Source organism: Apiospora marii (genome assembly GCF_038362585.1).
Source record: "Apiospora marii strain CBS 49790 chromosome Unknown utg000006l_segment0_segment0, whole genome shotgun sequence".
Lineage (NCBI taxonomy): Eukaryota > Fungi > Ascomycota > Sordariomycetes > Amphisphaeriales > Apiosporaceae > Apiospora > Apiospora marii.
The window spans coordinates 1392709-1419829 of record NW_027117378.1 but is presented as its reverse complement, the minus strand read 5'-3'; the positions used below and the strand labels follow the sequence as shown (position 1 = coordinate 1419829).

The following is a 27121-nucleotide window of genomic DNA, read 5'->3' as shown; positions in this document are numbered from 1 at the left end:
AGTGGGAAAATTTAAAACGACCCTGCTCGGGATCAGTGTGCGAAGAATAATTGCAACAAGAAAGAACCTTTTCCTTTATTTATAAACTGCTTTTTGGTATCCGTTAACACCAACCAATGATTACACACGTATGATATGATGATCAAACAACCGCCCGCACTCTCCCCTTCCATATTTACTCATGGTCACCCCCGTCCGCAGCCCCCTTCGAGGCCTCGCGGCTCTTGACCCACTCCTTGGCCTTGGCTGAGACCTTCTCGCGGGAGCGGTCGTCTCCATGCTTCTCCTCCCAGTCGCTCCAGCGCTTGAACCACTTCAAGGCCTGGCGGGGCTTGAGTGCCTTGCTGCGAAGGGCGCGCTCGAAGATGTCGCGAACGGCGGCCTTGTCCGGGTTCTTGGCGTTGGCGCCGCTGGTCTCGTGGTCGAGCAGCTGGTTCCACAGGTCGAATCGCTTGGGGTACGAGGACAGCAGACCCTCGAACATGGTGCGACCCAGCTCCGGGTTGGGGTGGTCCGAGGTGAACTCAAGACCCGCAAACTTGGTCATGAGCGGGAGCTGTGCGTGTGCCGGGAGGGCTTGGGCGGCGCGGGCCATTAGGGCGCGGCAGCCCTCTGGGTCGTTGCGCTTCGAGTGCAACCAGTTGCCGTAGTTGTACCAGACCTCGGGAGACTTGCCGCCGAACTTCTTGACCAGAGTCTGGAAGACCTCATTTGCTTTCTGTATAAGGGGGAACATTTGTTAGTAAAGCTGATAACAGGGGAAAAATTGATTGTCTGAAAAAGGACTTACGTCATGTCTGTCAGTTTGGACGTAGATACTGGCGACACGCTGGTAGACTTCCTGCTGGTCATTGACCTGGAGGGCGCGCTTGAAGACTTCGTCGAGGGTCTCGTCCGTGCCGAATTGCAACTCCAAGTTGATGTAGCCAATCCAGGCATTGAGCTTCTCTGTCTCCTCGGTGCTGTTGATGGTGTTGATGGCACGCTCGGCGACCTTGCGGGCGCCGGCCAGGTCGCTCGACTGCATTTGGTAAGCCATGTACTCAATCCACATAGCAGACGAGTTGGGCCGGCGGTTCAGAAGCTGCTCGTAGTCGGCCGGGGTTCGAGGACCGAAGGCGTCCAGGTCGCCAGTCTTGTCAACCTCGACCTGCGCCTTCTTTCGCTTCTTCTTCTTGTCAGCGACAGCATCCTCACCGGAAGCGGCTGCATCACCACTGCGCTTATTTGATGTGTTGGTGTCCCAGTCAAAGCCTCCAGCATCAAGACCTTCCATCTCGTCGGCATCTCCGTCACCCATGACGACATCTTCATCGTCATCCTCGTCATCCTCGTCCTCGTCCTCGTCCTCTTCATCGGCGCTGTCCTCGTCATCATTATCACTACCGTCTTCCTCGTCGAAGTCCTCGTCCATGTCATCATCGCTAAGGTCCATCAGTGCTACGGCAGCACCGCCAACGTCATCTTCGTCGCTCATGTCCGTGTCCTCATCCTCATCCACGAAGTAAGAAGGCTTCAGGCCGAAGTTGATACGTTTCTTCTCCAGATCAAGCTTGAGAACGACGGCCTTGACCGCGTCGCCTTCACTGAAGAGCTTCCTCGCGTCCTCAACGGGGTTCTCGGCCATTTCGCTCCTGTGGCAGAGTCCACTGACATTGGCAGAACCATCAACGAGGATGAAAGCACCGAACTCCTCGACCTTGCGTATGGTGCCGGTGACAATCTGGCCTTGACGGAAGTCGCGAAGGTTGAGAACGGGTGTGTAGTCCTTGTCCACTACCGACGCCTTCAGACTCATCTGAATATGGCCAGTAGCCGGATCGATTGAAACAATCCGACCCTTGACGACTTGGTCGACTTGGAAAGAGTCCTTCCACTCCTTCAGGAAGCTGTCTGAGAGGTCTGAGACTCGAACCATGGCCACAATGTCGCCACCAAGAGTGACGAAGAGTCCCTTGTCCGAGACATTCTTCACAAAACCTCGCATGATCTCGCCCACTTCCAGCTGAGATACGTTGGTGATTTCCCTATCCTTGACTTCGGTGTGCCTGTTGAGGATTCTCGACTTGCGGGTCGAAAGGCGTAATTTCTTGTTCGGCTTGTCGAGGCTCACTACTGAGACTTGTATGATGCTGTTCCTCTCAAAGCCAGCCGGGTTCGCTTCATCATAATCATCGCTGATGTCGGGAAGGTGTATGGGCCCTGCTACGGCGTCGCTCAGGTGAACTATGACTTGCCTATCGGTAACCTTGGTAACCCGTGCTGGGAGAACCCAGTCTTTCTTGATTCTCTTCCAGTCTACCCGGAGACTGTTGCGCGATGTGGAGGAAAGTGCCGAAAGCTCAAGACGTCCAAGGCTTTGGTCAACTGAAAGCACCTTGACCAGGAGGGCAGTACCAACAGGGTAGTTCTTGGGAAGGTTCTCCAGCATGGCGACATCGTCCGAAATTTCAAGGAACTTAATTCTGCCGCGTACATTCGGCGACAGGTTCACCCACAATGCTCGCTCTTGGATGTTGTTGACGAAAGCCACGTGGGTGGACTCAGCCTTGATGGTCTCGTAGGATAGCTGCTCGGCGCTGTCTTCCTTCAAGTCACTAGGCTTGGCAGACAATTCGAGAACCGAATGGGTCGACCTGTGAGAAATGGGCAAAAACCGGTGGTTCTTGGCATCATGTACTCCCAGGATCTTGACAGAAATAACCTGGTTCTGCTTGAACTTGCTCAGGGGTGATTTCTTGTTTTCAATTTCTTCGAAAGTGTCGAAGACTTGGGACACGTCGACACGGCCCTGAATGTTGTCGGCTAGGCGTACGTTGAGTTGGGTATTCTTGATCGATGCAATCCTTGCTTTTGTAATCTTTCCAACCACAATATCATCAAGAGTAGCGATACCAGCATCCACGGGGTTCTCGGCAGAAATAGCGGGACCGGCATTCTCCTTGGTTTCCTTGGTCTTCTTCTCTTCCTTGTCTGTGCCTGGAAGGCCAACAACAATGCGACGATAATCGTTGTCAACCGAGGTGATCTGAACCTGCAAAGACTGGTTCTTCTCCATGCCAAAGTCAGTCAACTTCTGTGTCGCTTGAGGAAGTCTGGACTTGGGGAGCAGCGCAGCGAGCTGGCCTGCGAATTGAACAAAGATTGCTGTGACTGTGATGTGTCTGACGAAACCTTGGCGAAGCTGGCCGACTTTAGCGTCCTCAAAGGAAGTGAGGAGATTTCCGTCTTGGGCGGCCTTCACCAACGAGGGCTTTTTGCTCAGGCCAACGAAACGTTTGCCTTCGTTCTTGTCAATGACGACAAGGTCCGAAACGGTCTGGCCGACATGGATCTTCTTCAGTGTCGACTGGTTCTTCTTGCTTGATCCGTCGGTAAGGTGGCCGGCTGACAACATGGCCTTCAGGGAGCTCCCAACCAACTCGACGAAGATATGGTCTTCGGTCTTCTGAACAACCTTGGCAGACACAACGGCGCCGATACTTAAATCTTTGAGAGCCATCTGTTTCTCCATGCCAAAGGCGCTTGGGTCCTTACACGAAACATAGAGCTTGTGAGCTTCGGCATCGAAGTTCAGCACGTGTACATGAACGACCTGTCCAACGCGGAAGTGCTCCTTCGGATCCTGAATGTAGGCCTCGCTCATTTCCGAGACTGGAAGGAACCCTCTGAGCGATCCATAAAACTGCACAATAGCACCTTTGGGGAGAACGTTGATGATAGTAGCCGGAACTTGCATCCCAACAATGACTTGATCAAATGACTTGAGCGGGACGGCTTCGGAGTTGAGAAGAGTCTTCTTCAATGTAAGGCGGACATGTCGTTTCGCGGGATCGGTAGAGAGAACGCGGGCCTTGACCTTCATGCCTTCCCTAAACTTCTTTTCGGGATGTTGAAGTTTGACATCAGCCAGATGCATCTCGGGCACAAGTCCGCTAATGCCTTCAGCGATCTTGACAAGTAAGCCATCGACACCATTTTGTCCGATGATGAGCTTTTCAACAACGCCGTTTACAATGCCACCGACGGGCACGTCCTGGACGCGCAAGAATGGCTGATCCAGGATTTGTTTTTCAAATGAAAGCTGGAACATGCCGTCCACCGGGTTGTATCCGACAACTCTTCCCTTGTTAGTCGAGCCCACTCGGTATGGGCCAGTTGTTTGGGACAGCATATCAACCTTGCCGTCCTTCAGTCTGGAAATGTGGACAAACCCGGGAACCCCCTTGACTCCGATTTGGACGAACACGCCCACCTCGGGCTCTACCTTGGTGACGGTACATTCTTCAACCAAAGCTGATATTGAAAGGGCATCCAGGGGGGCTTTGCTCGATGATCCGTCCACGGTCTTGGGTCGCAGTTTCGTAACATGTTCGAGCAGCGAGATACCAAGCTTGGGATCTTGAGAGGTGGGAAAGTTGCAGATGACACGAGCTTTCACCTTCTTGCCGACCTTGTACTTCTCCTCAAGGTCCACTGATTGAGGACCGGCGCCAGAGTGAATCAGATCGGCCGTAACATCGAGGGAGCCCATGACTTTGCCGGCCAAACCACGCCCAGAGATTTCGTTTACCATCAGCTCAACCGCCGTACCGGGAAGGAATGTGTTGATGGTGGTTGCGTCGGACGGAACATTCTGTACCTGGCCGATTTTATCCTTCAGTGTGGTAAGCTGAGAAACCTTTCCACTCTTCGTCGAAACCTGACACAAGAGAACGTTTCCTGGTTGCATGCTCTCGTCGGGAATGGACTTGTCCAGCTCCTTGCGAGCTAAAAATCCTTGCTTCAACTCCGGACCCAGATCCATCACAAAGCCGTGGTCCTCGACACTGGATATGGTAGCCATGACTGTGGCGTTTGCAACAAGATCTGACTTGGACATGCCGCTGTTTGTGTGCTCAGGTCGGAGAGATAATTCGATATGCCTGCGTGGCTTTCCAGATGCCTCACTGGATTCATCAACGGTTGAGGTAACGTAGGCGCGCAGATACTGTCCAACAGTGAACAAGGACTTCAGCTCGACCCCGCTGTCTTGGCTCTCATCGTCGTCGTCTTCCTCATCTCCAGCAGCCTCAGCTGATATTCTTTCGTTCAGGACATCGGAAATAGCGGTAATGGAAACGTGACCGACGAGGTTGTTCGGCAGAGCGAGGGCGACATCAAGGGGGTTGACTTCAGTGACTTGCGCAAGCACCATTGATCCCTTAATAAGGCGCTTATAGTTCAGGCTCTCCACGCGGATTGTGTTTTCATCGTCGGCGGCATCCTTGTTCTTCTTGCCGTCTTTAAGCTGACTCTTGGACTTCTTCTTTTTGACGGCCTTTTCGGCCTTCTTCTGTCCGCTGGACTCTTGCTCGAAAAGGACATCCTGCCTCGCCTGGACTTGGATTTGCTTGTGCTCCAGGGGCGTCAGAACACTGCCGCCTCCTCGTGGGAAGAGAGGCTCCTCCTCTTTCAGTTTTGTCACCTTGGGAGCGGCGGCGGGTTTCGAGTCGGTAGAATTGGCCGGCTTCGTAGTCGGCTTAGACTGGCCCTTGGAATTCTTGTCGCCTGCTGCTTTGGAGGGGCGGGCGTCGCCATGAGTCTTGACTGCCTTGGCCGTAGCAGCTGATGAGCCGCTAGGGGCGTCTTTCCTCTTTAACGAACTCATTTTGTGGTGACGGAAGGCGGAATTCGAATTTCGCCCAACCTCGATATGCAGAAGGCCTCTACAATAAAAAGCGTCTGAAAATCGCTAAGAAAGTTATCCATTGGCGACCGATCCACTAAAATTTTCGCGATAAGATTAATCGCATGCGCCGATAAGATAAGTACAAAGTACCGGGGGTCAATAAAGAGGTCCCTTGCAGTAGGGACATTATCAAGACACCGCACGTACTAACCAAGCAGGCTTCCCCCGACAGCTGGCAATTGATACAATTATACATGTAGTATACGAATAGTCGGGTGATTATTACAGTCGCGTAATTAAATACTATATACCTCAGTTATTTATTATTACTGATTATTCCATTCGAGTGCTTTAAGCACGGGCGATTAGCCTGATGGTTATTCCGGTGTCTAACCTTATTTGATGTCACTTCTGGTCCCTGTAAGTGCCTGGCGCAAAAGAAACTCGGCTTGCGGTGGCCCAGCTGGACAGCCAGTTATGAACGCCTCTTCTGCCCCTCTTCAGCAGCTGATCGAGCTAAAGCGCATGGATCGCCCTCCACCCAAACACCCAGTGACGTTGGTGACTGGAAGACCAGGCAAGGAAGGCACCTATTCTCCCTTTGAGCACGTTTAGCCAAACCTACCAACCAATACAAACCATCCATCTCCGATGCCCAAACAACCATCTATCTCCTATGAAGTAATACCATTATCATTAAAACAGGCCCGAGGCTCCCAAATGTTTCCAATGTTGCCATCATTTGATTGACATATTGCCCGTGACTCCACGAAAGCATACGCAACCAGACCCCTCGGAGCCAGCCGCTGCTAACACAACCAGCATGCCCGTCTCATTTGTATCCCGTCTTACTGGTCTTACCGGGCAGGACAGAAGTGCATCGCAGCCCGACGACCCTCCAGCTTCAACGACGTCATCGACAGTGTTATCAACAACTCCAGTCTCGTCTACGCCACAGGACGCATCGAAGTCTTCACAAATGCAACGAGAGGGATCAAACGGGTCGCAACCACCCCAAAAGCCACGGAAAAGCCGCAGTTGGTATGCCTCATTAGGTGGGAAAGCCGGGAAATCCGCACTGTCGGAAAACCAGGTGACTCGAGAAACCATCATGGGTGGTACCCAAAAAGGTGTGATGGCCGACTGGAGTCGATACGACACCAAAAAGTCCCCAGAAACACCTCGCGACTCCGACACCGAGTCTATCAAGACACTTCCCAGAATCGCCGAAAGCAAATCGCAACCCAACGGACATGACACGAAGAAACTCGCGACTGGAAGCACGGCGACTACGACTACGCCTGCGGAGGGGGGCATCGACACCTCGGCTGAGGTTCCTACCCAAGAATCACATGATGGAGCGCCGGGACCATCAATACCGCCAACAGTTCCTGTGTCCTTAGAGCAGCCCGCGAGATCTTCTGGGTGGCTTGAATGGTTAAGTCGATCTACTGCAACACAAGAAAACGCGCACGCGGATATTGGACAGGCGAATGAGCCATCCGCAGAGACCCAGACCTCAGCGACGGTGGCCCAGCAAGAAGCACCAATGCCTGTCCATGTTGAAGTATCGCAGCCCGTATCGGCAACCCCGAATCAAAGCAGACCAACGAACTCATGGTTTGGATGGTGGGGTGCCTCAACCGCACCCAGTGACGAAGCAAACGGACCGAGTCCAGTGCAACCAGAAGCTCACAGCAGGAAGGAAGACGATATTGCAACCACAACCGCTGAGCCTCCCACGTCTACAGGCCGTGTCGCATCGCCCGCTACTGGGTCTACTTGGGCTTTCTTTTATCGCTATTCTGGTTCCAAGGTCGATGGGGAAACGACCGCTACGCAGGAGCAAGGAGACTTGGCCGTTGTAGGCGACGAGTCTGTATCAAGTCCTCAACGCTCGGTTATAGTGGACGCTGGCGACCCCAAGAAACCAAAGGAGCAACCGTTGAAGAGGGGGCCCAAAGACACACAGACAAAGAGCCATAAGAGGATTCGCTCCGAGGCCACGGGCATAAACGAGATCGGACCAGCTAGACCAGAGACGCCTATCAACAAGGCCACTCCTGCTAAACCAGGAACGCCTACATCTGTCAAGTCAGTGGCGCTTCCAACCCCAAACCTCTTGCTCCCGTCATTTCGGAATACGTACCAAATGCAGCAGAACCCGTCCATTCTGAAGCAAATCACCCAGCTCCTGCTTAGAGCGCAACAACCTCCTCCGCGTCACGTTTACCTTGTTAAAGAGCCCCCTCGGATTAAGAAGGCCGTTGCGATTGGGGTTCACGGGCTTGTTCCGACTTCCTGGACCAGAGCTGTGATTGGCGCGCCAACTGGGACCTCGCTCAAATTCGCAAACCACGGTGCCGAGGCCATCAGAAGATGGGCGAATAGCCACGGATGTGCCGATTGTGAGATCGAGAACGTCGCGCTCAATTACGAGGGAAAGATAGGCGACAGAGTGGACAAACTGTGGCTGGTCTTGCTAAATTGGATCGAGCACATTCGAAATGCCGACTTGATCTTACTGGCGTGCCACTCGCAGGGTGTGCCTGTCGGGGTCATGCTTGTCGCCAAGCTCCTCGAGTTAGGCGTCATCCCTACAGCGAGAATCGGAATCTGTGCAATGGCAGGAGTGTGCCTGGGACCTTTTCCTGAATGGAGAACCGGCGTGGAATGGATCATGGGCTCGGCTGCTGAGCTTTGGGAGTTTGGTAATCCAGAGAGCGAGATCAGTAAACGCTTTGAGCAATCCCTCCGGACTGTGCTTGAGCGCGGAACGCGAATCACCTACATCGGCTCGATTGACGATCAGGTAGTCCCGATGGAGTCAGCCGTCTACTCGCCTGCATCACACCCATACATATACCGTGCTGTTTTCGTCGATGGACAACTGCATGCACCGAACTTCATAACTCACCTCGTCGGGTTCGCGCTCAAGCTCCGCAACCTGGGCATATCCGACCAAGGGCTTATTCGCGAACTGTCTGGTGCGTTGGCCGGCAGTCTATACACGGGCGAAGGGCACTCGCGCCTCTACGACGACGAATCAGTATACGACTTGTCTGTCTCGCACGCACTGGAAACGACAGTCGTTAAAAACGTATCGTGCGATATCCCAAAACACTCGGGGCTCATCAACCCCAAACCAAACCCCTATGTCCTGCCTTGGGCCATGCGGGGTTTGTTGGAAGAGGACATTGTCAAGACGGAGCTATCGGCCGAAACGGCGGATTTGCTCAAGCAGTTTGATGATTGGCAGCCAGCTACAAAACCGCTGCAGGATATTAAAACGCGATTAGAAGTGGTGAGATCTAAGCTTTGAAAGTCTACCACTCGGTCGGTGATGGAGAACCTAGAAGGGAATTAGACGACTAGAGCTGAAGTATACATATAGAGTTTGGGCATGCATTGTATTAGTGTGTTGTACATGGACGGAGTTTTGGTTCGGCGTTTGGCAACATGGCAGAACATTGAGAATACCCGGAATTGGAATGGATGAATTTGTTTCTGATTGGGCGAGATCTGTGTACATAGCCTGGAAGTCCCTTGCAACCAAAGGGGTGATGCCACAATAATAATCGGTCAAAATGTATCACAGAATGCCTCCTATTGACGTGAACAACATGTCCATAGACATACTTTACTCTGCAGATCATTGGCCAGTGGGTTAGGTGTCCAGGAGTTAAAGGAGCGTAACCCCTTCCCCTTGGACATCCTGGCATCCCTGGCCCACCTTGCAGCACTGGCGTCAACCCCGACTACCGATTCCCGACGTGTCCCAACAGCGGAAGGAAGCGTTGGGCCAGGGCGACCGGACTCTGACAGGTCCTGTTGCGCGATGCACGCGGGCATTTTCCTTACTCGTGGCGCGTACAGGATTGGAGGAAGCACGACAAAACTGGCGACTCGTTGCCGCCGCGAGTTAAGCCGATCCCAACGGATCGCTTTTGTCCTTCCTTTCTTCAATACGAGTTAGTTAGTTCCTTTTATGCAGCCACATGCTGGACCTCAAATTTGGGATTTCTAGGGTCAGCTGGAGCCATGTCTCCTATGGCTCCCATAGGTAGCCACTTGCTGTACGGAGTAGCTACATACGTGTAGCTCCTTGCCCACCCAGCTTGCAGATGAACAATGGGTTGCTGTTGGCAAAGCGGTCTTTGACGGACGAGCTTCACTTCACGTTGAGTGATGTTTTGTACTTTTTAGTAATTGCCTCTTGGTCGTACGCACATGTCTGATATCATATATCGAATTTTACCATTCCGGACGAAGCTACAGTGGATCTCATCATTTGAGAACATTGATTGAAGAGCCGCCGGCCCCTCCACTTTCGAGGGTTAACGCTTGCAGATAGATTAGCAGTGACGTGCATCTTGCGCTAACAGCTGTCTTTCAAGGCTTCCCCGGGCAATCTCCTTTCATGACCCTGGGGGTTACTTCCACCATTAACCATACAAGATCACTTGGCATCCTGTTAGGTGCGCTATACCGGTTGATTTAACCTTCCGGAGCATGACCTCGAAGCCGTAGGCTTGTCCGGACACTATATCGATACCGCCTGCGACACCCGACTAGACACGATCTCCAACGAACGGCTCGGCACATGCTGACATAATTAGACGGCGGCAAGGCGGAAAATTGGTGGGATCATGAGGGAAACCGAAAGCTCGAGGAACAACGACGTCAGCGCGGATCGAACCGGTCGCCCATGGCCTATCCCCAACCCGTTTTCTGAATAGCAGGATAGCAGGCATACTAAAGGGAGGGGCGCGTGGCCGACGAGGACAAGGGGCGCAGTTGCTGGCTCGCCATGGCTCTACTCAACCCGACCTTCATCTTCGGCGTGCTGGTCCTCCTCTACATATCTTCTTTTGTACTATTCGCCATCCTGCGCATTGCCACGGGCATTTCCATCCAGCGTATAGGCTACTTCTCGCTCCGCCGCCTCGCCTATACCCCCAAAGATGGAATCAAGATCGAGATCAGGGGGCTCGGCCTCAACGTCCACCGCCCGACCTTCTCCCAGCCCACCTGGCTCAGCATCGTCGTCAGCGAGCTTGCCGTCACCGTGGACTTTAAAGAGCTGGAAGGCCACAAGGACGCGGACGCAGACGCGGATGCCGACCCCGACAACAAAAACGACAGCAATGGCGAAAAAGCGGCATCCCCTCGAGCCAAGCCGCCACCGATGAAGAACGCTCTGCCCCGCCGGGCCACCTTTGGCGCAGCGCGTAGCGAGACCTGGAAACAGTTGACGCGAATAAAGGAGAAGATCAAGAAGATGCACAGGAACATACACTGGCTTCGCATGGTCGACGTTGTTGCCACCGATTCGTCCATCACCGTGATGGACGTGGGCAGTATACAATGCGGCAGCTTCGCAGTCGCCGTGGACACTCGCCATAAAATGGTGGACAGGGCGCGGTTCTTCTTCCAGAGCCGGGCAGGGAACAATCGCCAGAAGCAACAGGCCGAGTGGATTTTCACTCTGCGGAGTGTTCTGTTTACGGCACAGGGCGGAGAGGCCTCTGAGATCCTCGACAACGCTGTGCTCAACATCCACGGGTTCCTCTACGAGAACCTGGATGGTCTGCGCGATGCAGCCATAGCGCTCAAGCTGGGTCGCGTTCACGTTCCCTACGATGATGTACTCGTCGCAACTGAGCGATTCCAGAGGCTGAAGCGGATTTATTCGAAACCTGATTACCAGACCGTGGAGTCAATGGAGGTCTCTGTGGACAAAGTCATCCAGGAAATCGATCGCCCAGGAAGTACGGATCAAGACATCATGCAAACCGTCACGGACTCTAAGGAATTCGTTAGCTCCATTCTTCGGGGCATCAAGGAGGTCCAGTTTGCCGTCAGCTTGGTCGGCCTCACCAAAAAGATCGAGACGGTTAAAACGTCAGGGTGTCCTTTGGTCATGAATGCTTCGATGAAAGAAGTGGGCATAGACTTGCATCGTTTAGATCCCAAGTCGCCGGCTCATCGGATGTACTTCCCCTCCAAGGATATCGCACACGAGGCGCTTCTGGCAGCTCTGTCCATCTCCGTGGGACTGGATGACGGACAAGGGAAGCCGGAGAGGATAGTCTATATCCCCATGGCCACTACGACTGTCAAAACCACATTACCATCCAAGACAGTAGAGCTCACGGATGAGGGCAGTGCGGAAGAGAAAAACGCCAACATTCTATTCGCCAACTCGGTGGTAACGTCGCCCTCGGTCGATTTGGATCCAAAGCATCTTCCGGTCCTCATAGCCCTGCTTCGGCGCAAGCCGAAAAAGCCAAAGACGAAAGCCCAAGAGCGCCATATGCTGATTTCGCGGCTGTTGCCAAAAGCAAATGTCAAATTCACAATGCATGAGCCCGTTGTACGCATTGCTCTCCCTCCTGTGCAGACCACAGACGACCCGGACGACTTTGATCTTATAGTTTCTTCGATATCCTCTATTTCACTAGATCTTGAATCATTTCACTCCGCTGTCGAGGATCAACACTACTCATTGGTGTCTCAAATGCGTCTTCAGACACACCACCTCTACTACCAGACCACACAAGGTAATCGCTTCGACTTGGTTGATACTGAGTTCTTCGATCTCAAGATCACACTTGGAGCCAACCCAGACGTTCACGTAATGGCCACTGGCCACTTGCAATCTCTGGCTATACGAATGATACGCCCTGAGATCACAGACGGCGTCCGCCAGATCATTCGTCAACTGCGGCTTGATGTTGAGCCAGACAAAAAGAGTAAATCGAAGTCGCCAGGGTCCCATGGTGGCATTCGTGCGCTGCCGCAATGGCTCCTTCACTTCCAGATTGGAGTCGAAGACTTCAGCGTCGAGGTCGCGGGTATTGACGACGACTTCCCCACCAACACTCGGGGAGTAGCACTTCAATTTGACTCGTGGTCGGCCGAATACAGGGCCCAGCGTCTGGATGCACAGCTTAAGCGACGGCCTGCCTCGAGGAGGCGTGCGGCAAGCCGTGCGGTAGTGCCCGACCCAGAGATCTTAAACTCGATACAGTCCCCAACTTCTCCTCCCAAGAAGCTACCAGAACACTACACTGAAGGCGATGGCCGAAAACTTACGCTCAATATTCGGGGACTGGAGGCTTTCATTATCGATAATGCCGAGAAATGGGAGGTAGACCCCTTTATACACATGCCTCGTTTCGAGGTGGCCCTGTCAACCACAAGCGACAAGCAGGGACCGATCCTGCACGTCCACTGTAACTTGCGAACTCTTTTGATCCAGTACTCCCTTTACAGGCATTACTCGGTCGGCGTTGCGGTGATGGTTTTGAGTAAAGCATTCGTGCGAAACAAGACAGAGATGAACGACAGAACAAGGAAATTCCATACCCGGCAAGCAACTTCGTTTGACCTGCTGGCGCCACCAATCAAGTCCCCAGACTCACCACGTACTGATGAAATGGACCCTTCAGCCCCCCGGTTTGTCAAGCAATTGGTGACTGTCGATGTCAAGGCCTCCTTGATCCAAATCAAGGCTGACTTGCCTGCTGACCCGCCGGTAATGCTCCAACTATACACTGTGGAAGCCGGTCGGCATCGGTGGTCTTCTCCTTTCTTCTACGCAAAACTCATCCGCTTCTACGCAGAAGCACCACGGATGCGCGGTGTTTGGGCTCGAATAGCCAGTATCAAGTCTGCCCGGGTGGACTACAGAGAGTCGCGCCGAGTGTCAGCGCACGGGGGTTATCATGACGACAAGATGTTTGATATCGTCACTGAAGCCATGCGAATCGCTGTTCCACATGAGATGATCATCCACAAGGTCTCCGACAATATTATGAATGTGATCAAGGCAACGCAACAGCTGCATCACCGGTTTAAGACAGGAACTAACGAGTATATCCTGGAAAAGGAACCGGAAGGGCCCAAGAATGTACCCAAGGTCTCGCTGAGGACGAGAACTCTGCTTTTCGAACTCGAAGATGGCGCTTTCGAGTGGAAGCTTGGGATGATATATAGAGCAGGCCGTGTAGAGCAAATGCAGCGCCTTGCCCGTGAAGAGGCCTACCGCGTCAAGGTAAAGAAGATCCAAGAGGAAGAGTCTCGCAAAGGAACTTCTGGCCGCGCTCGGAACCGATCAGCTATGGCTCGGGGGCGAACAGCAAACCCGAGTACACAGAACCGCAGCAAAAGCGAGGATCCACGCCCTCAGACGGCGTCCGATGGGAAGTCGGAGAGCAGTGAAAATGCACGGCACCGACCTCGCTACGACCCCGATGGCATTCGTGGTTTTAGTGGAAATGCTCATGTGTCGATCCAAGAAGCGAAGCAACGACTCGACGAACACAATGCCCAGAGTTGGAAGAAGCGAATCGATCGCCATTATGCCATGGCCAGGGCTGGCATGAGAGAACTCCGGGGTCTCTTCTGGGGAGCTGACAACATGCCCGATGACATCGAAGACACGGAGAGAATCCTCGACGTGCCACAAAGACCGGCCCTCATGAGCGCCGTCATAACCGACTTGCATTTCATGGTCGACAAACCATCTTTCCCGCTCCACCAACTGCCCGACTTCCTCCACAAGGTTGGCAAGGGTATGCCTAAAGACATGACTTACTCTTTGCTCGTTCCCATGAGCATTCATGTCAGCATGAGCGAGATTAAGATGAGTCTACGGGATTACCCACTACCCCTGCTGCATGTACCGGCCATCAAGGCTGGCCAATCTTCTCGTTTGCCGGCACTGGCTCTGAGAACCGACTTTGTCATCGCCGAGGAATTCCGCGGCAATGAGTCCACTAGGCGGATCAAGGTCCAGATCACCCCTCCCTCTACCCAAGGGACAGGTCAAACCCCGAACGGAAGCTTCGCCATCGACGTGCGCCGCACCGTCGGCCCAGTCAAGTCTTACTCTGATATGCATGTTGACATCAACACGGCGTACCCGACACGCATCACTTGGGGCCCCTCGTACCAACACGCCATTCAAGATATGATGATGGTTATTGAGTCCTTCACCAAACCACCACTAGATATAGGTGAAAAGGTGGGCTTCTGGGATAAGATCCGATGCAACTTCCACTCGCGTCTTCGTGTAGCATGGAAGGGTGACGGCGACGTCCATCTTGCCCTGAAAGGTACGAGAGATCCTTACCAGGTCACAGGCAACGGCGCTGGTCTGTTGATGTGCTGGCGGAATGACGTTCGCTGGAACGTCCACTCAGACGATGACCCCAAGAAGTTTATGACGGTGGACAGTGGCGAATACGTTCTGGCTATCCCTGATTATAGCCATCAAGTCCGAGAAGCCGACCGTATGAACGGGGACAGCGACAGTGTGTCTAGCAACGACAACTACAAATCAGGAGCCGCTTTCAAGAAGGTCATCATGAAGCTATCTGGCAAGGTGCAATGGGAGGCCGGTCTTGTCTTTGAGCAGGAAATAGAGGAAGGGAAACGCAGTTTCGAGTTTGTCCCCCATTATGAGGTTGTTATGAAGGCGCCACAATACGCGGAAACTGAAGACGGCGTACCGTATGATGCTTTCCGGGGCTTCAGGAGTCAGCACATCCATCTGTCCATTGCAATTCGGGCTCCAGCCGATCGGGATTGGATGTCAAGCGAATCCCAAGTCTCGAGGAGTTACAACACAGTACACCTTACGCCTAGATTCTTCACCCATTTCTTTGCATGGTGGTCACTTTTCGGTGGGCCCATGTCGCTGCCCGTTCGGCAAGGTGCTCTTTGGCCTGGCAGGGAGAAGAACAGCAAAAAGTTCGGAAGACACCTGGCCACGATCAAGTACAACATCTTGCTTGCACCACTTTTCCTCAGCCACATCTACAAGCACAAAGACGCTGAAGACTACACCGAGAGTACGGTCTCGGCCACTGGCATCAAGGTGCGATTCGACAGCTTCATGCTGGACATGCACCAGCGGCGAGAAGAGTTCAACACACGAGACAAGGGCCGCAAGACTCAGACTCGAACGACGGGCATGAAGATACACGCTGCCCAGCTGGACCTGGTCTCGGCCGATGTGCGTGCTGTTTCGGCTAGTATCAAAGGCACCACCACAGAGGCGGTCAAGAAGAACTCGATATCGACGATTATCGCACAGGGCGAGGAAGACGGTGCTGATCTATCCCACTTCACGATTCCGGATAATGACTTTAGCTGGATAGACATGGATGATTTCGTCGAGCTTGATTGGATCTTGCCCTCCGAAGCCAATCCAGACACCAAGATCCTCCCCTCTAGCATACGCTCCTCGGGTGACCTACTTCCGGCAAACGGATATAGGGGGTACGATCGCTGGTGACCCAGATCGGACAAGTCCCTTCGGTCAAGAACCGACACACATGTGCATCATGAGCCACGATGACGATCCAAGAAGAGTCCAGTCTCAACTCATCCGTGAACGGCTGGATCAGCTCGCGCTCCAGATCGAAGACAACATTCGGATCGTTGGCGAGAAAGAACTCAACCTCATACGAACCAACAATGAGGACCCGAAGCTCAAGGCCGAGTTCGAAACTTTCAGTCAGCACACCGATGTCCTGAACGAGAAGAAGACGTTCTTGGAGAACATGCTACGGCAAATGTCCGTTGTCACGCCTGGCAACAACAGATTCGACAAATCAAGTGGCGATGGATCTCCGGAATCGCAAGGCAATTCCGGCATCGATATCGATACGGATATGCCTGAGCTCAAAGGTCCTAAGGGAGCCGAGTTTGCAAGTGACTTCACCAACAGGTTCGTTATCCACAACGCGCAAGTTAAATGGAACAACTTGCTGCGTAATATCATCCTCCGATATAGCCATCAAGTAAGCCAGCGGCGAGGTTTCGTGTACTATCTTTCCCGGCCGGCTGTCAAGTTCATCCTGGATATCGTCGATGAACAAGTCAAGGCGAAGGGTGGCGGCGGCAAGTCAGGTGGCAACGGGGCTGCTTCCGAAAAGGACGATGCCAGCACACACTCCAAGCCAAGCGGTCAAACTCAGGATGTCAATGAAGATATCGAGCATCGCATCAAGCAGATCCTGCAAGATGGGCGGAAGTTTGTCAATGCCGACGATGATGATAGGGGGACACCAAATGTCCCCATGGAGGACATCACCAGTGGCATTTCCGATGACTTTACTCCTCAGAACTCGTACCATGTGCGCCTGATTGCCCCTCAAATCCAGCTTCAGAGCGAGAAGAACAAGAAGCACGTTGTTCTACTCACGGGTAAGGGCATGGAACTGAAGGTTGTCGAAGTCATGGAGAAGGCCCGACTCTTTGATACGGTCAGTGGTCTGGTTCAGCGCCGTTTCCTGGTTGGCATGGACAGCACGCAGTTCTTCGTAACCCACCAGAAGTGGTTTTCGACTCAACTCTTGGCGCTTTACTCTGGCAATACTTACGGCACGCCTGTGGGCACCTCGTGGCCGCCATGGGTGCCCATGGAGGTGATGCACGACTTCTCAGCGGATCCGTTCGGCTTCAAGCGTGTTGTACAGAAGACGTCGGCCATGCTGAGATACGACAAGTACAACACCCTCCGTCTCAAGTACAACGAGGATGTCAACAGTGAAGGGGCGGACGGCGATGATGACGAAAACACGGAATCCAGGTTGGACAACCTTTGGGTGGAGTTCCCGCAGGCTCGAGCACTCTGCAACTCTTCTCAGTACTACGCCATCTATGTTATTGTACTCGATCTCCTCATGTACAACGAGCCCTTGGAGAAGACTCGCAACGAGCGGTTGGAGAAGATTATGCTTGCGTCAGACTTCAGCGATCTCCGGGGAACTCCAGAAATGGTCATCAAGCTCCAGGAGCGTATCCGGCAACTGGAGGATATCAAATCGCACTTCCAAATCCACTCCAAGTATCTGGACAAGAAGGGTTGGGAGGACAGATTACTCCTAGAGCGTGATCTGACTGCCTGCGAGGACGAACTATTCTTCATGATGAAGGCCATCACCACCTCGCAACAAAAGTACGACACCACATCTCAATCCAACGCCCTCCTGCGCTGGAGCATCTCCGCCAGGGAGATTGTGTGGCATCTCATCCGCGACAATAACGAGCCGCTCGTCGAACTGCAGCTTCGAGACGTTGAATATGACAGGACGGACAACTCGGACGGTTCCCACATCAACCTGTTCCAGGTTGGCAAGATATTGGGACTGAACCTTCTGCCGGATGCTATGTACCCGGAGATGATTGCGCCTTACTTTGACAGCGACAAGATCGACATTGGAGACTTCCAGGACCAGCAGATGATTCGTGTTTATTGGCACATGCTGGAGTCCATTGCCGGCATTCCTGTCATGGACCACTTTGAGGTGAACCTGTTCCCTATGAAGATTCAACTCGAAAGGGAGGTCGGCAAGAAGCTCTTTGACTACGTCTTCCCCAGTATGGATGGAGATGGTCAAGAAGACACAAACGGCAGCGGCAGTAATGGTAACAGTAATGGCAATGGTAGTGGCAGGAACGAGTCGCCATTCTTGCCAAAGCAGAATCCTGACGAAACGGATAATGATATCGTGGATGAGGCGTCCATTCGGCCGGGGTCGTCTTCGCGGCAGGACGTAGACCCGATGTTCGATACAAGAGCCGGCTCATTAGAGCTTCGCCTCCGGCCCACGTTGACTTCAGATTCTCGTACGCCGGAAGCCAGCCCCGCGAAGCCCAAGGCTCTCAGCGTTAATACCGGCACCGGCGGAGACGGGGAAGTGTCTTCCGCTTATTTGGTGGCGGCAAGACATTGGCTAAGAAGTCGTCGTTGGAGTCTCTCAATCCGACCCCAGCACAACGTCCCGGAATCATGCGAACGACAACGTTTGCCTCGTCTCTCGCCTCTTCTCAGAGCGAGAGTAGGAAGGGTACGCGCTTCAAGCTTGGCGGGAGCAAAACTGCCCCTGTCGAAGAGAAGCCGTCAGATGACCTCAGCAAGATGATGGACCGCGCGTCCAACTACATGACGTTTGCCTACATCAAGCTGCCGTCGGTGGTGCTCTGCCTCTCGTACAAGGGTAAGGGCGAACGCAACATCGAGGACGTACACGACTTCGTCTTCCGCCTGCCCACCATCGAGTACCGCAACAAGACGTGGTCGAACCTGGACCTGGCGCTCAACTTCAAGTCGCGCGTAATCAAGGCCCTGATCTCGCACACGGGCGCCATCATTGGCAACAAGTTCAGCAGGCATCGGCCGAATGTGGCGCAGCAATCCAAGCTCCGCGAGCTGGCCACGAGCAGTGTTCTCCTGGCAACGCCCAGCATCGGCAACAGCGGCGACACTAGCGATGACTCGTCGAGCATTCTGGGCACAAGCCCCGTCGACTACTCGCGCAGCCCACCACAGAGCATAAGAGGAGGCAACACGTCCAACCCGCGGCAGCGGAGCGACAGCCGGGGCTCGAGCGTGGCGTCGTCGAGCCGCTCCTACCGGCCCACCACCTCGTCGGCCGTGTCGCAGCTCGGGAGCGAGCAGAGAACGGGCCACATCCCGACCTTCCTCATGATGACGCCGCCCACGCCCAGCGACCCCGCGGGCCTCGGCCTCGAACTCAACGACAACGACGCCGCCAGCGTCAGCAGCGGTATCGAACCCCTGAGCGGGCGCACCGGCACGCTGCGCCCGAACACCAGCGGCGGGACGCTCGAGGTCTTCGACGGCCGGTTCGACCGTCGCAAGTCTACGGGCGGCGGCGGCGCCCCCAGCGGGCCGAGTTACCTCCGGGGCAAGTTCAACGCCCTCACCACCCGGCTGGGGAGGGAGCCCAAGGAATCGAGGGATTCGTCGTCGGCCAACACGCGGCCGAGCACCAGCAGCAGCAACACGCACAGTTTCGGCGACGTGTCGCTCCAGGACGAAGAGGATTATATAGAAGCGGAGGACGAGGTCGTCGAGGCTTCCTCGATCAAAAGCGGCCGGGAGAGGAAGATGACTTGGAGCGGGAGGTCGTCGAAGTAAAGGGCTGGAGATAAGATGAAGGAGTTGTTGGTTGGTTCACCCACCTACCTACCTCGTTGGCATAAAAAGCCAATGAAAAGATTATACTTGGTTTTTCTTGGTTCTATACTTTTTCAGGGGCCATACATCATCAAGAGTATAAAGTACACACACACACACCATAAGTACATAATAATGTTTGTTTCTCATTATGCACAAACAAGACTTCTTTGTTACATCACTCCCTATTGCAACTCCTTCCCATCGATACGGCGGGCTGCATATATACATATAGAGACACAAAGGCGTTACTTACATACCTGCATCCACGCATCATGAGGTGCAAGGAGTTTTTGGAGCTTGTATGAATCTGAGAAAGACTTGGATGGCATAGGGGTGGCAAATTCTGTTCTTCGTCTCCTGCTTGGGGGACGTCTTTTCTTGTCCTGTTTTCTCACGACGGGTCTCTTTGAGGAGAACGTTGTGAAAATTGGCATCAGGGTATTTCATGGATTGGCGGCAGCATAGTAAGAAGGAAAGAGAAAAGCGGGAGGAGTTGGGTATAGTGTAGATACAAGAAGAAACCACTTAGACGTCTCTAGGAATTCTTATCATTGGAGACTATCCGTCGATTACGTGAACAAGTTGGTGCATGTTGTAATGGTGGAACAGATAATGAGGTACATGGGGACAGCAGCCCCCCGTGTGATGCTTCTTCTTTTTCGTTTTTGAACTACCTAATGGATTCGAAGCTCCAGCATGCATCAACGATGAGCCACTGTTAAACTCCATAACTATGCCGGGCCAGTGGACCGAAGAAAAAATTGTAGTAATATGTATAATACATTATACCTGTACATTGCTGCTGCTCGATAATGATCCCGAAAAAACGCCCTCACGTTGCTAATCATTTGCTTCGTGTCACTCACTAGCCCATCGTCTTCATGAACCCGTCGAGGTCGAAGCTCTCCTCGTATTGCCGGTTGTCCCACAGTTCGCCGAGGTCGTCCATCCAGGCCTTCTTGCCCGGGGCGCGCACGTCGCCCGTTTCGACGTCCACCATGTCTTCCTCGCGGCCCTCCAAGCCGCCGCCTTGTCCCTTCTCCGTGATGAGGTTTGGTCCCGAGTCCCCTAGACTGAAGAGGTCTAGAATTTGGTCCGTGTCCATTGTGCCGAGGCCGGCGTTTTGCTGATTCACAACGGTGGAGGCGACATCAATCTTGAAGGCTTGCAAGCTGTGGGAAGAGGAAAAATTAGCAAAGTGTTACAAAATACTAGAACGGGATATCTGCGCGCAATAACTTACCTCAAGATCTTCTCCTCCAAAGTACCTCGTGTAATCAGTCGGTATACGTTGACCACCTTCTTTTGTCCAATGCGATGAGCGCGGTCCATGGCCTGCAAATCTCTCTGCGGGTTCCAGTCGTGCTCGACGAAAATGACAGTGTCGGCACCCGTCAGGTTGAGACCCAGACCGCCCACGCTGGTGGTGAGCAGCAGCACGTCGTACGAGGGGTCGCTGTTGAACTTGTTGACGATGTCCTGTCTCTTGTTGGCCTCGACGGAGCCGTCGAGTCGAAGGAACGAGACTGACGGGAGCATGCGCTTCAGCACCGTGTTCTGGACCATGTCGAGCATCTCCTTCATCTGGCAAAAGACCAAGGCTCGATGGGGCTTGATAGGTTGATAAAGCGGGTCGTTGGCATCTGTGCCCTCAATACCAATACCGCAATCGACTAGGAGATCCTTCAGGGCCGTGAGCTTGGGAGCATGAACGGGGTCCTCAATACTGGTTCCTTGCTTGGTAAGGAACCGCTGCGTGTCGTCGTAGAGTTTGTTGCTCGGTGTCATCACGAGGGCTGGCGAGTTGCAGAGCTTTCGCATGTATTGCAGTGCTTGGAAAATATGTTGCTTGGCTTCCTTGTCGTCTCGGCCAGCTTGTTCGGTGATCTTCCTACCTTGTCTCTTGTTGAAATCGTCGAATAGCTTCTTCTGTAGCTCACTCAGATCGCAATAGTAGTTCTGAAGGATCTTAGGTGGCAGGTCATTGAGAACTTCTTCCTTGAGGCGCCGCAGCAAGAACGGCAGGACCTGTTTGTGGAGGGCCTCAATGGCCAACGCACCAGCTTCCTGTTCCTTCGATGATGCCTTGCTAAAACGACTTGCGGCAATGGGCTTGGCGAATCTGTCCAAGAAGACCTTCTCAGACCCCAAGAAGCCCGGCATAAGGAAATCGAAGAGCGACCAGAGCTCAAGAACATTGTTCTGGATAGGGGTACCAGTCAAAATCAACCGATGGTTGCTTGCCAGCTTCTTCACAGCCATGCTGATTTTCGCCTTCGGATTCTTGATCAGATGCCCTTCATCCAGTACAACGTAATTCCAGTTTTCCTTTTCCAGGTACTCAGTGTCGTTACGACACACCTCATATGAAGTAATGACAATATCTGCCGTGGAAAACTGTGATGCCTTTGCTCTGCGCTCGGCAGGGGGACCAACGAAAGCAGTTACGGACAAGAAAGGAGCAAAAGTCTTGAACTCTTGCTGCCAGTGTCCGGAAAGTGTCGGGGGGCAAACGATGAGCGAAGGCATTCTCCGCACGTCTGGGGCACCCGTTTTCTTGAACTCCTCGGCTCGGTTGTAATGGTCACTAGAGACCATGCAGATTGTCTGAAGGGTTTTGCCGAGACCCATGTCGTCGCAAAGAATGCCATGTAGATGGTACTTGTTCAAGAAATTTAACCAGTTGACACCATCTTGCTGATATGAACGCAGTTCCGCATTGATAGCGACCGGTATCGTAAAGGACTCGACCTTCTTGGGATCCAAAAGCTGCGCGATGAACGTTCGTTCACGATTTCTACCCTTCAGGAGCTCTTCTGAAAGGCCAGGAGGATCCGGAATGCCGGCCTCAAGAGGCACAAGCTTGACCAAAGTGGCAAAGGACGTCGTAGAGATGAGACGGATCTCGTTGTCCGAGTCGCTCATGCGTCCCAAGACAGGAACGATGAGGAAGATGACATAGGGCAGGATACCGTCACCCATGACCGCAATCAGATGATAAATAGCCTCGATCGCGCCCTGGCGGAAATGAAGATCCACCGGGTTGCTGATGGATGGCAGCACCTTCTCCACGAGGGCAGTCATGCCTTCGACCGTGATAACACTGCATATAGTTGCGATACACTTGGCTGCCATATAACGATAGACAGAGAGCTCCGAGTGAAGGGCCTTGATGATTAGCGGCATTTGTTGCATGATGAACGGGTGCAAGGACACGTCCAGGGTGGGTGCAAGCGTTCGGATCACCGACATGGCATCGACGATTTCTTGGCCAAATGTGACTTCGGGGTCTCTTGCTTCTGCAGGCAGTTCGCCTGAGAAGGCCTTCACCAACGGTTGTTCCATGTACTTCTGCAGACTGGGTACCGTCTCGAAGATCTTGGCTCCATAAGACCGCGCAAGAACTTCAAGAGCCTCCTTCGCACCACGGCGTGTGATACGTGCTTCTCTGGCTTCTCTAGCCCACTTCTCGGCATCTTCGTGGTCGACACGATCTTCTTCCTTCTGCATAGACAAGATGCAGTCCTTCTTGTGGGCATGGACTGGGAACTCGGGGGTTTCCGCCACCTCCATGCAGGAGAACTTGATCAGATTCGAGACTACCTTGTCGGCAGGTCCTCTGCGTCCGTGGTCGGTGAAGAGCTGCACAAGGCGCGAGATGGTATCGGCAGAGCGGTACTGCAGCAGCTGATTCTCCTCCGACTTAATGCTATCCATGATACCCTTGATGAGAGGGCTGGGCTTTTTGGGCAGCACTTTCATCGCAATAAGGGCACAAGCGGCAGCAGCCTTGATTCGGATATCACGACCCCCCTTGATCGCTTTGGCCTCATCGATTGCAAAAGTCGTGGTTCTCCGAGCCTCGTTCAGGTCAGTTGTGGTTATCAGACGCTGCGCAGGCGCCATTATCTTTCGCAGTTTCTCGAAGTCGTCTCCAACACACTTCTCGGCCATCGCCAAAGAAAAGGCGTTGGGGCCCGCTTCAGCTTCTCCTTGCACTACTACAGGTAGTGTGGGAAGCTTTCCCTGTGAGACCTTTCCGTGGTCTCTAAAGAGATTGATGAGCTGTACGCACTGCGCGCGTGTCCGCTGTACGAAGCTGACCAGATCCCGGTAATGAGACGGGCGCTCAGATTCGATCATTTTCTGCAGTTGTTCTACGTAACGAGCTTCCAATTTGGCTTGCGGGCTATGTTTTGCGAACTCGTCGACGATGATGCAAGAAACCATCTGGGTTGAAGAGTATGATGAAGCAAAGCCTGGTATCAAGGTGGCATCGAACGCCTCCAGATTCGACAGAGGGAATTGAGACATGATGAAGCCCATGGCTTTGGCGGCGGACACTCGAGACCGGATCAAGGTATCCATGCCGACCAGGTCGACATCACCCTGCATCATGTGACCATCCAAATCATGCGAATGGGTCGAGACAGGTGCTTCTTCAACCTTGGTAGACTTCCGGCGCCTCTTCGCCGCCCGCTCACCGTCATCTGATCCCTTCCGCGACGCCTGCGAGATGAGTGAAGGCGGTGTATAGTAAGTGCCGCCAGACGGTTTTTGGAAGAGCGAGCCATTCATGGGAATTGGGTGACGGGAGACACCAACTGGATGCAAAGTGAGCTGCATCAACGCATCCACGTGTGGGTAGAACTCTTCGGCTAGTTGATCCGGCTTCTTGGACAAGCACTTCACCAATGCCATCCAGAGCTCCATCGACATGTTGAGGGTGGTTGTGTCTCTCTCCACGAGAATGTTCTGGAAAATGAGACGAAGTGTCCGTCCGTCAAGCCAACCTTGAGACTCCTCGCCAAGATTCACGAAAGTCACCAGTGCCTTAAGAACAGCAAGACGAACAGATGTGATGGTGTGGCGTAGGAAAGGATACAGCCGTGGTACAAGGAGGGTGAAGGACCGTTCCTCATCTTGCTCGGCGGAGTTCTTCATGGCCTCGAGGACTTCGGGGAAGCCGCAAAGGGTGGCTAGCAGATCCATGATCTTTCCGGTACTTGCACTCAGGTCATCGCCGAGGCTGGAAAGGCTTTCCCATACAATGTTGATAAGCTCAGTCAGCGCCGCAGGTCGTGTGTTCACGAACTCCTGGGCCATCGGGATGAGAGTCGCCGCACTGACGGATCGCACGTCATCGTCGTTGTCGCCCAATCCTTTCATGACGGCCCGTACAACTCCATCGATCATGTCGTTGTGTTGTAACAGAAGATCTTTGCGGACAGCTACGACATAGCGCAAGCCAACCATACCGCCATGGCAGACAGACCACATCGGCCTGTCCAGACCCAGGTCATCCTGCATCACCATCCGGTACAGAATCCGATAAACACTGTAAACTGATGCAGGAGGGAGATGCTTCAGGAATGAACCCAATGTCTGGCCGATCGTCTCTCGAATAGGGGCGACCGAGGTATCCGAGGCGTAGTCGGTAAACCTGTCGAGCATAAGAACAGCGCAGAGGCGGCAAGCCATGTCGTCGAGCCATTTGCGATTGAGTTCATCGTTGTTGGTCCGCGATTTCCCTCGGAGACGCCCGGCACCCGCACCGTGAACTCTCAATATTTTCTCTCAGGCCGAGAGCTGCACCATGTCGAGTTTCCCATTGGGTGTCGAATATGTCTATTTTGAGGAACTCACAAAGCCGCTCATAGGGCCATTCAGCTCCTTGCAGCTCATCCTCCGTCTCGATCTCGGATTTGATTGGTAGGACCGGGCCTTTGAATTCGGAGACGACCTTGGAATCTTCATCTACCCCTTCAGGGCGATCCAATGAGAAGTAGTCTGGTTTTGCGTCCTTCTTCGAATCAGAATCGGGGATAGAAGGGTCCTCGAGCCCGTCAGACCCAGCAGTAAAGGAGCGGCGAACGGAGAGATCACCGAAGCCACCTTTGCCTTGTGCCGCTTTCTGGGCGTCTCTTTTGCGCTTCCTCTTGAGGACATTCAATTGTCTAGCACTCAACCCAGACTCCTCAGTTGAGTGACCGGGCTTGGAGCCGTTCATACTATCCTGCCGGCCGAGGCCATTGGAGTGCGTAGGATCCTGCGGCGTGAGCGGGCTGGCTGACTTTTCGACGGCAATCGGCACCTCGTCATCTTCGAATTTGCGGCCGAGCAATCCGATGCGGCCGATCAGGGTCTTCTTCTGGTGTGCAAGCCGGGCATGCGGTTCCAGACTGGCCAAGCCAAGATCGACACTGCCCGTTCTGAGAAGATCCCGCCCATGCCTCAATATCATGGCGACGTCTAGCGTTTCCAGCCTGAAGAAGTCATCTGTGGGCAGAGACAGGCCAGGTTCCTCCTCCTTCACATGCCCGTTCTCGATAGAGGGCTCCTCCTTCTTAGCTGTCGAGGTATCTTCATCCTCATTAGGGTCGTAGGCGGGAGCATTTTCAATAATTTTGCCAATAGCCTTGGCTGCCGTTGCCCTTGTGTCCCAGTCCTTATGGCGTAGATATGGCACCACTCTAGAGAGGAGGTTAAACAACTCCTCTGGATGCTGCTTCTGCCAATCTGCTAATTGATTGACAGCTGTATCCTTGATCAGCTTGGTACTACCTGTTTCCAGGATAGTTACCAGGCGGTCTAATCTTGACGCCATTGTTGTTGTTGTCACACCGAGGCTTTGGGGCCTAGAGCCAAGGGAGGTTCATTTCGCAAGTAAAAAAGCTGCAAGCCAGTCAGCGACTGGTCTACTAGGCACCAAGTATGCAAGATAAAGCAGTTTGTTGGCTAAGCCAGGTTGCTCTGGACGTGACCATGATCTCTCTGGGTTACTCTATAGTCTGGCAGCGTCATAGAACGACATAATACGTTACTCGCCATAATACGGGACGACCGCATTACACGGAATAAGCATCATGTCTCCACGGACCCTGTCGCATCATCCGAATGACTTCATCCATACGACGCCCAAGCTCGTGAACGTTGGAATGATCTCGAAAGACTCTACGACACCAAAAGATGGTGGTTCAGAGGCCGCGCCATGCGTGCAAGCCAGTGGGAGGACCCGGAGATGAAACACGGACGCGGTGTTGCGCAAATATTATTTACGACTGCGTAGGTTTAGGGGGGCTCAAGGGGAAAAGAGCAGGTAATAAAGGGCAGGTGCAACGTGATAGTGATGCCGGGGATCGAGGGCATAGAGACTAACCTGTAATAAGTGGTGGTGGTTTGCAACTGCGAACCAGTTGCCAAGCTGTGGTGGAGACAAGCTGTGCCAACCGACGTATTAGATGCCGTGGTGGTCTAGTGAACGATCTAGCTGTTGATCACTTCAAGGGCGAAAGTAGACCACCACTCCAAGATGGGTGAAGATATTAGTTGAGTGAAGACCGATGCGCAGCACCCGAGATGTTGAACAAAAAATAAAAGAATAAAAAAGAATAATAAAAAGTTGATGCAACAATCGTGCAAAGCGTGCAGTACACTTCTCAGTGTGA

General features: G+C 53.3%; 4 protein-coding genes across 4 annotated transcripts; 2 read left to right on the top strand and 2 right to left on the bottom strand.

The window, feature by feature from the left end:
* Window positions 1–175: 175 nt before the first annotated feature.
* On the bottom strand, window positions 176–5650 carry PG985_010179 (uncharacterized protein; the record flags this gene model as incomplete). Its single annotated transcript, XM_066829947.1, has 2 exons — window positions 176–718; window positions 791–5650. 2 exons carry the CDS (start codon window positions 5648–5650, stop codon window positions 176–178), a joined length of 5403 nt encoding a protein of 1800 aa, XP_066682337.1.
* A 1132-nt stretch (window positions 5651–6782) lies between these two features.
* Window positions 6783–8993, top strand: PG985_010178 (uncharacterized protein; the record flags this gene model as incomplete). The annotated part of the gene is made up of 1 exon (XM_066829946.1): window positions 6783–8993. One exon carries the CDS (start codon window positions 6783–6785, stop codon window positions 8991–8993), a length of 2211 nt encoding a protein of 736 aa, XP_066682336.1.
* Window positions 8994–10481: 1488 nt separating this feature from the next.
* On the top strand, window positions 10482–19631 carry PG985_010177 (uncharacterized protein; the record flags this gene model as incomplete). The annotated part of the gene is made up of 3 exons (XM_066829945.1): window positions 10482–15961; window positions 16032–18357; window positions 18417–19631. 3 exons carry the CDS (start codon window positions 10482–10484, stop codon window positions 19629–19631), a joined length of 9021 nt encoding a protein of 3006 aa, XP_066682335.1.
* Window positions 19632–20538: 907 nt separating this feature from the next.
* On the bottom strand, window positions 20539–26280 carry PG985_010176 (uncharacterized protein; the record flags this gene model as incomplete). The annotated part of the gene is made up of 3 exons (XM_066829944.1): window positions 20539–20845; window positions 20917–25234; window positions 25320–26280. 3 exons carry the CDS (start codon window positions 26278–26280, stop codon window positions 20539–20541), a joined length of 5586 nt encoding a protein of 1861 aa, XP_066682334.1.
* Window positions 26281–27121: the final 841 nt, after the last annotated feature.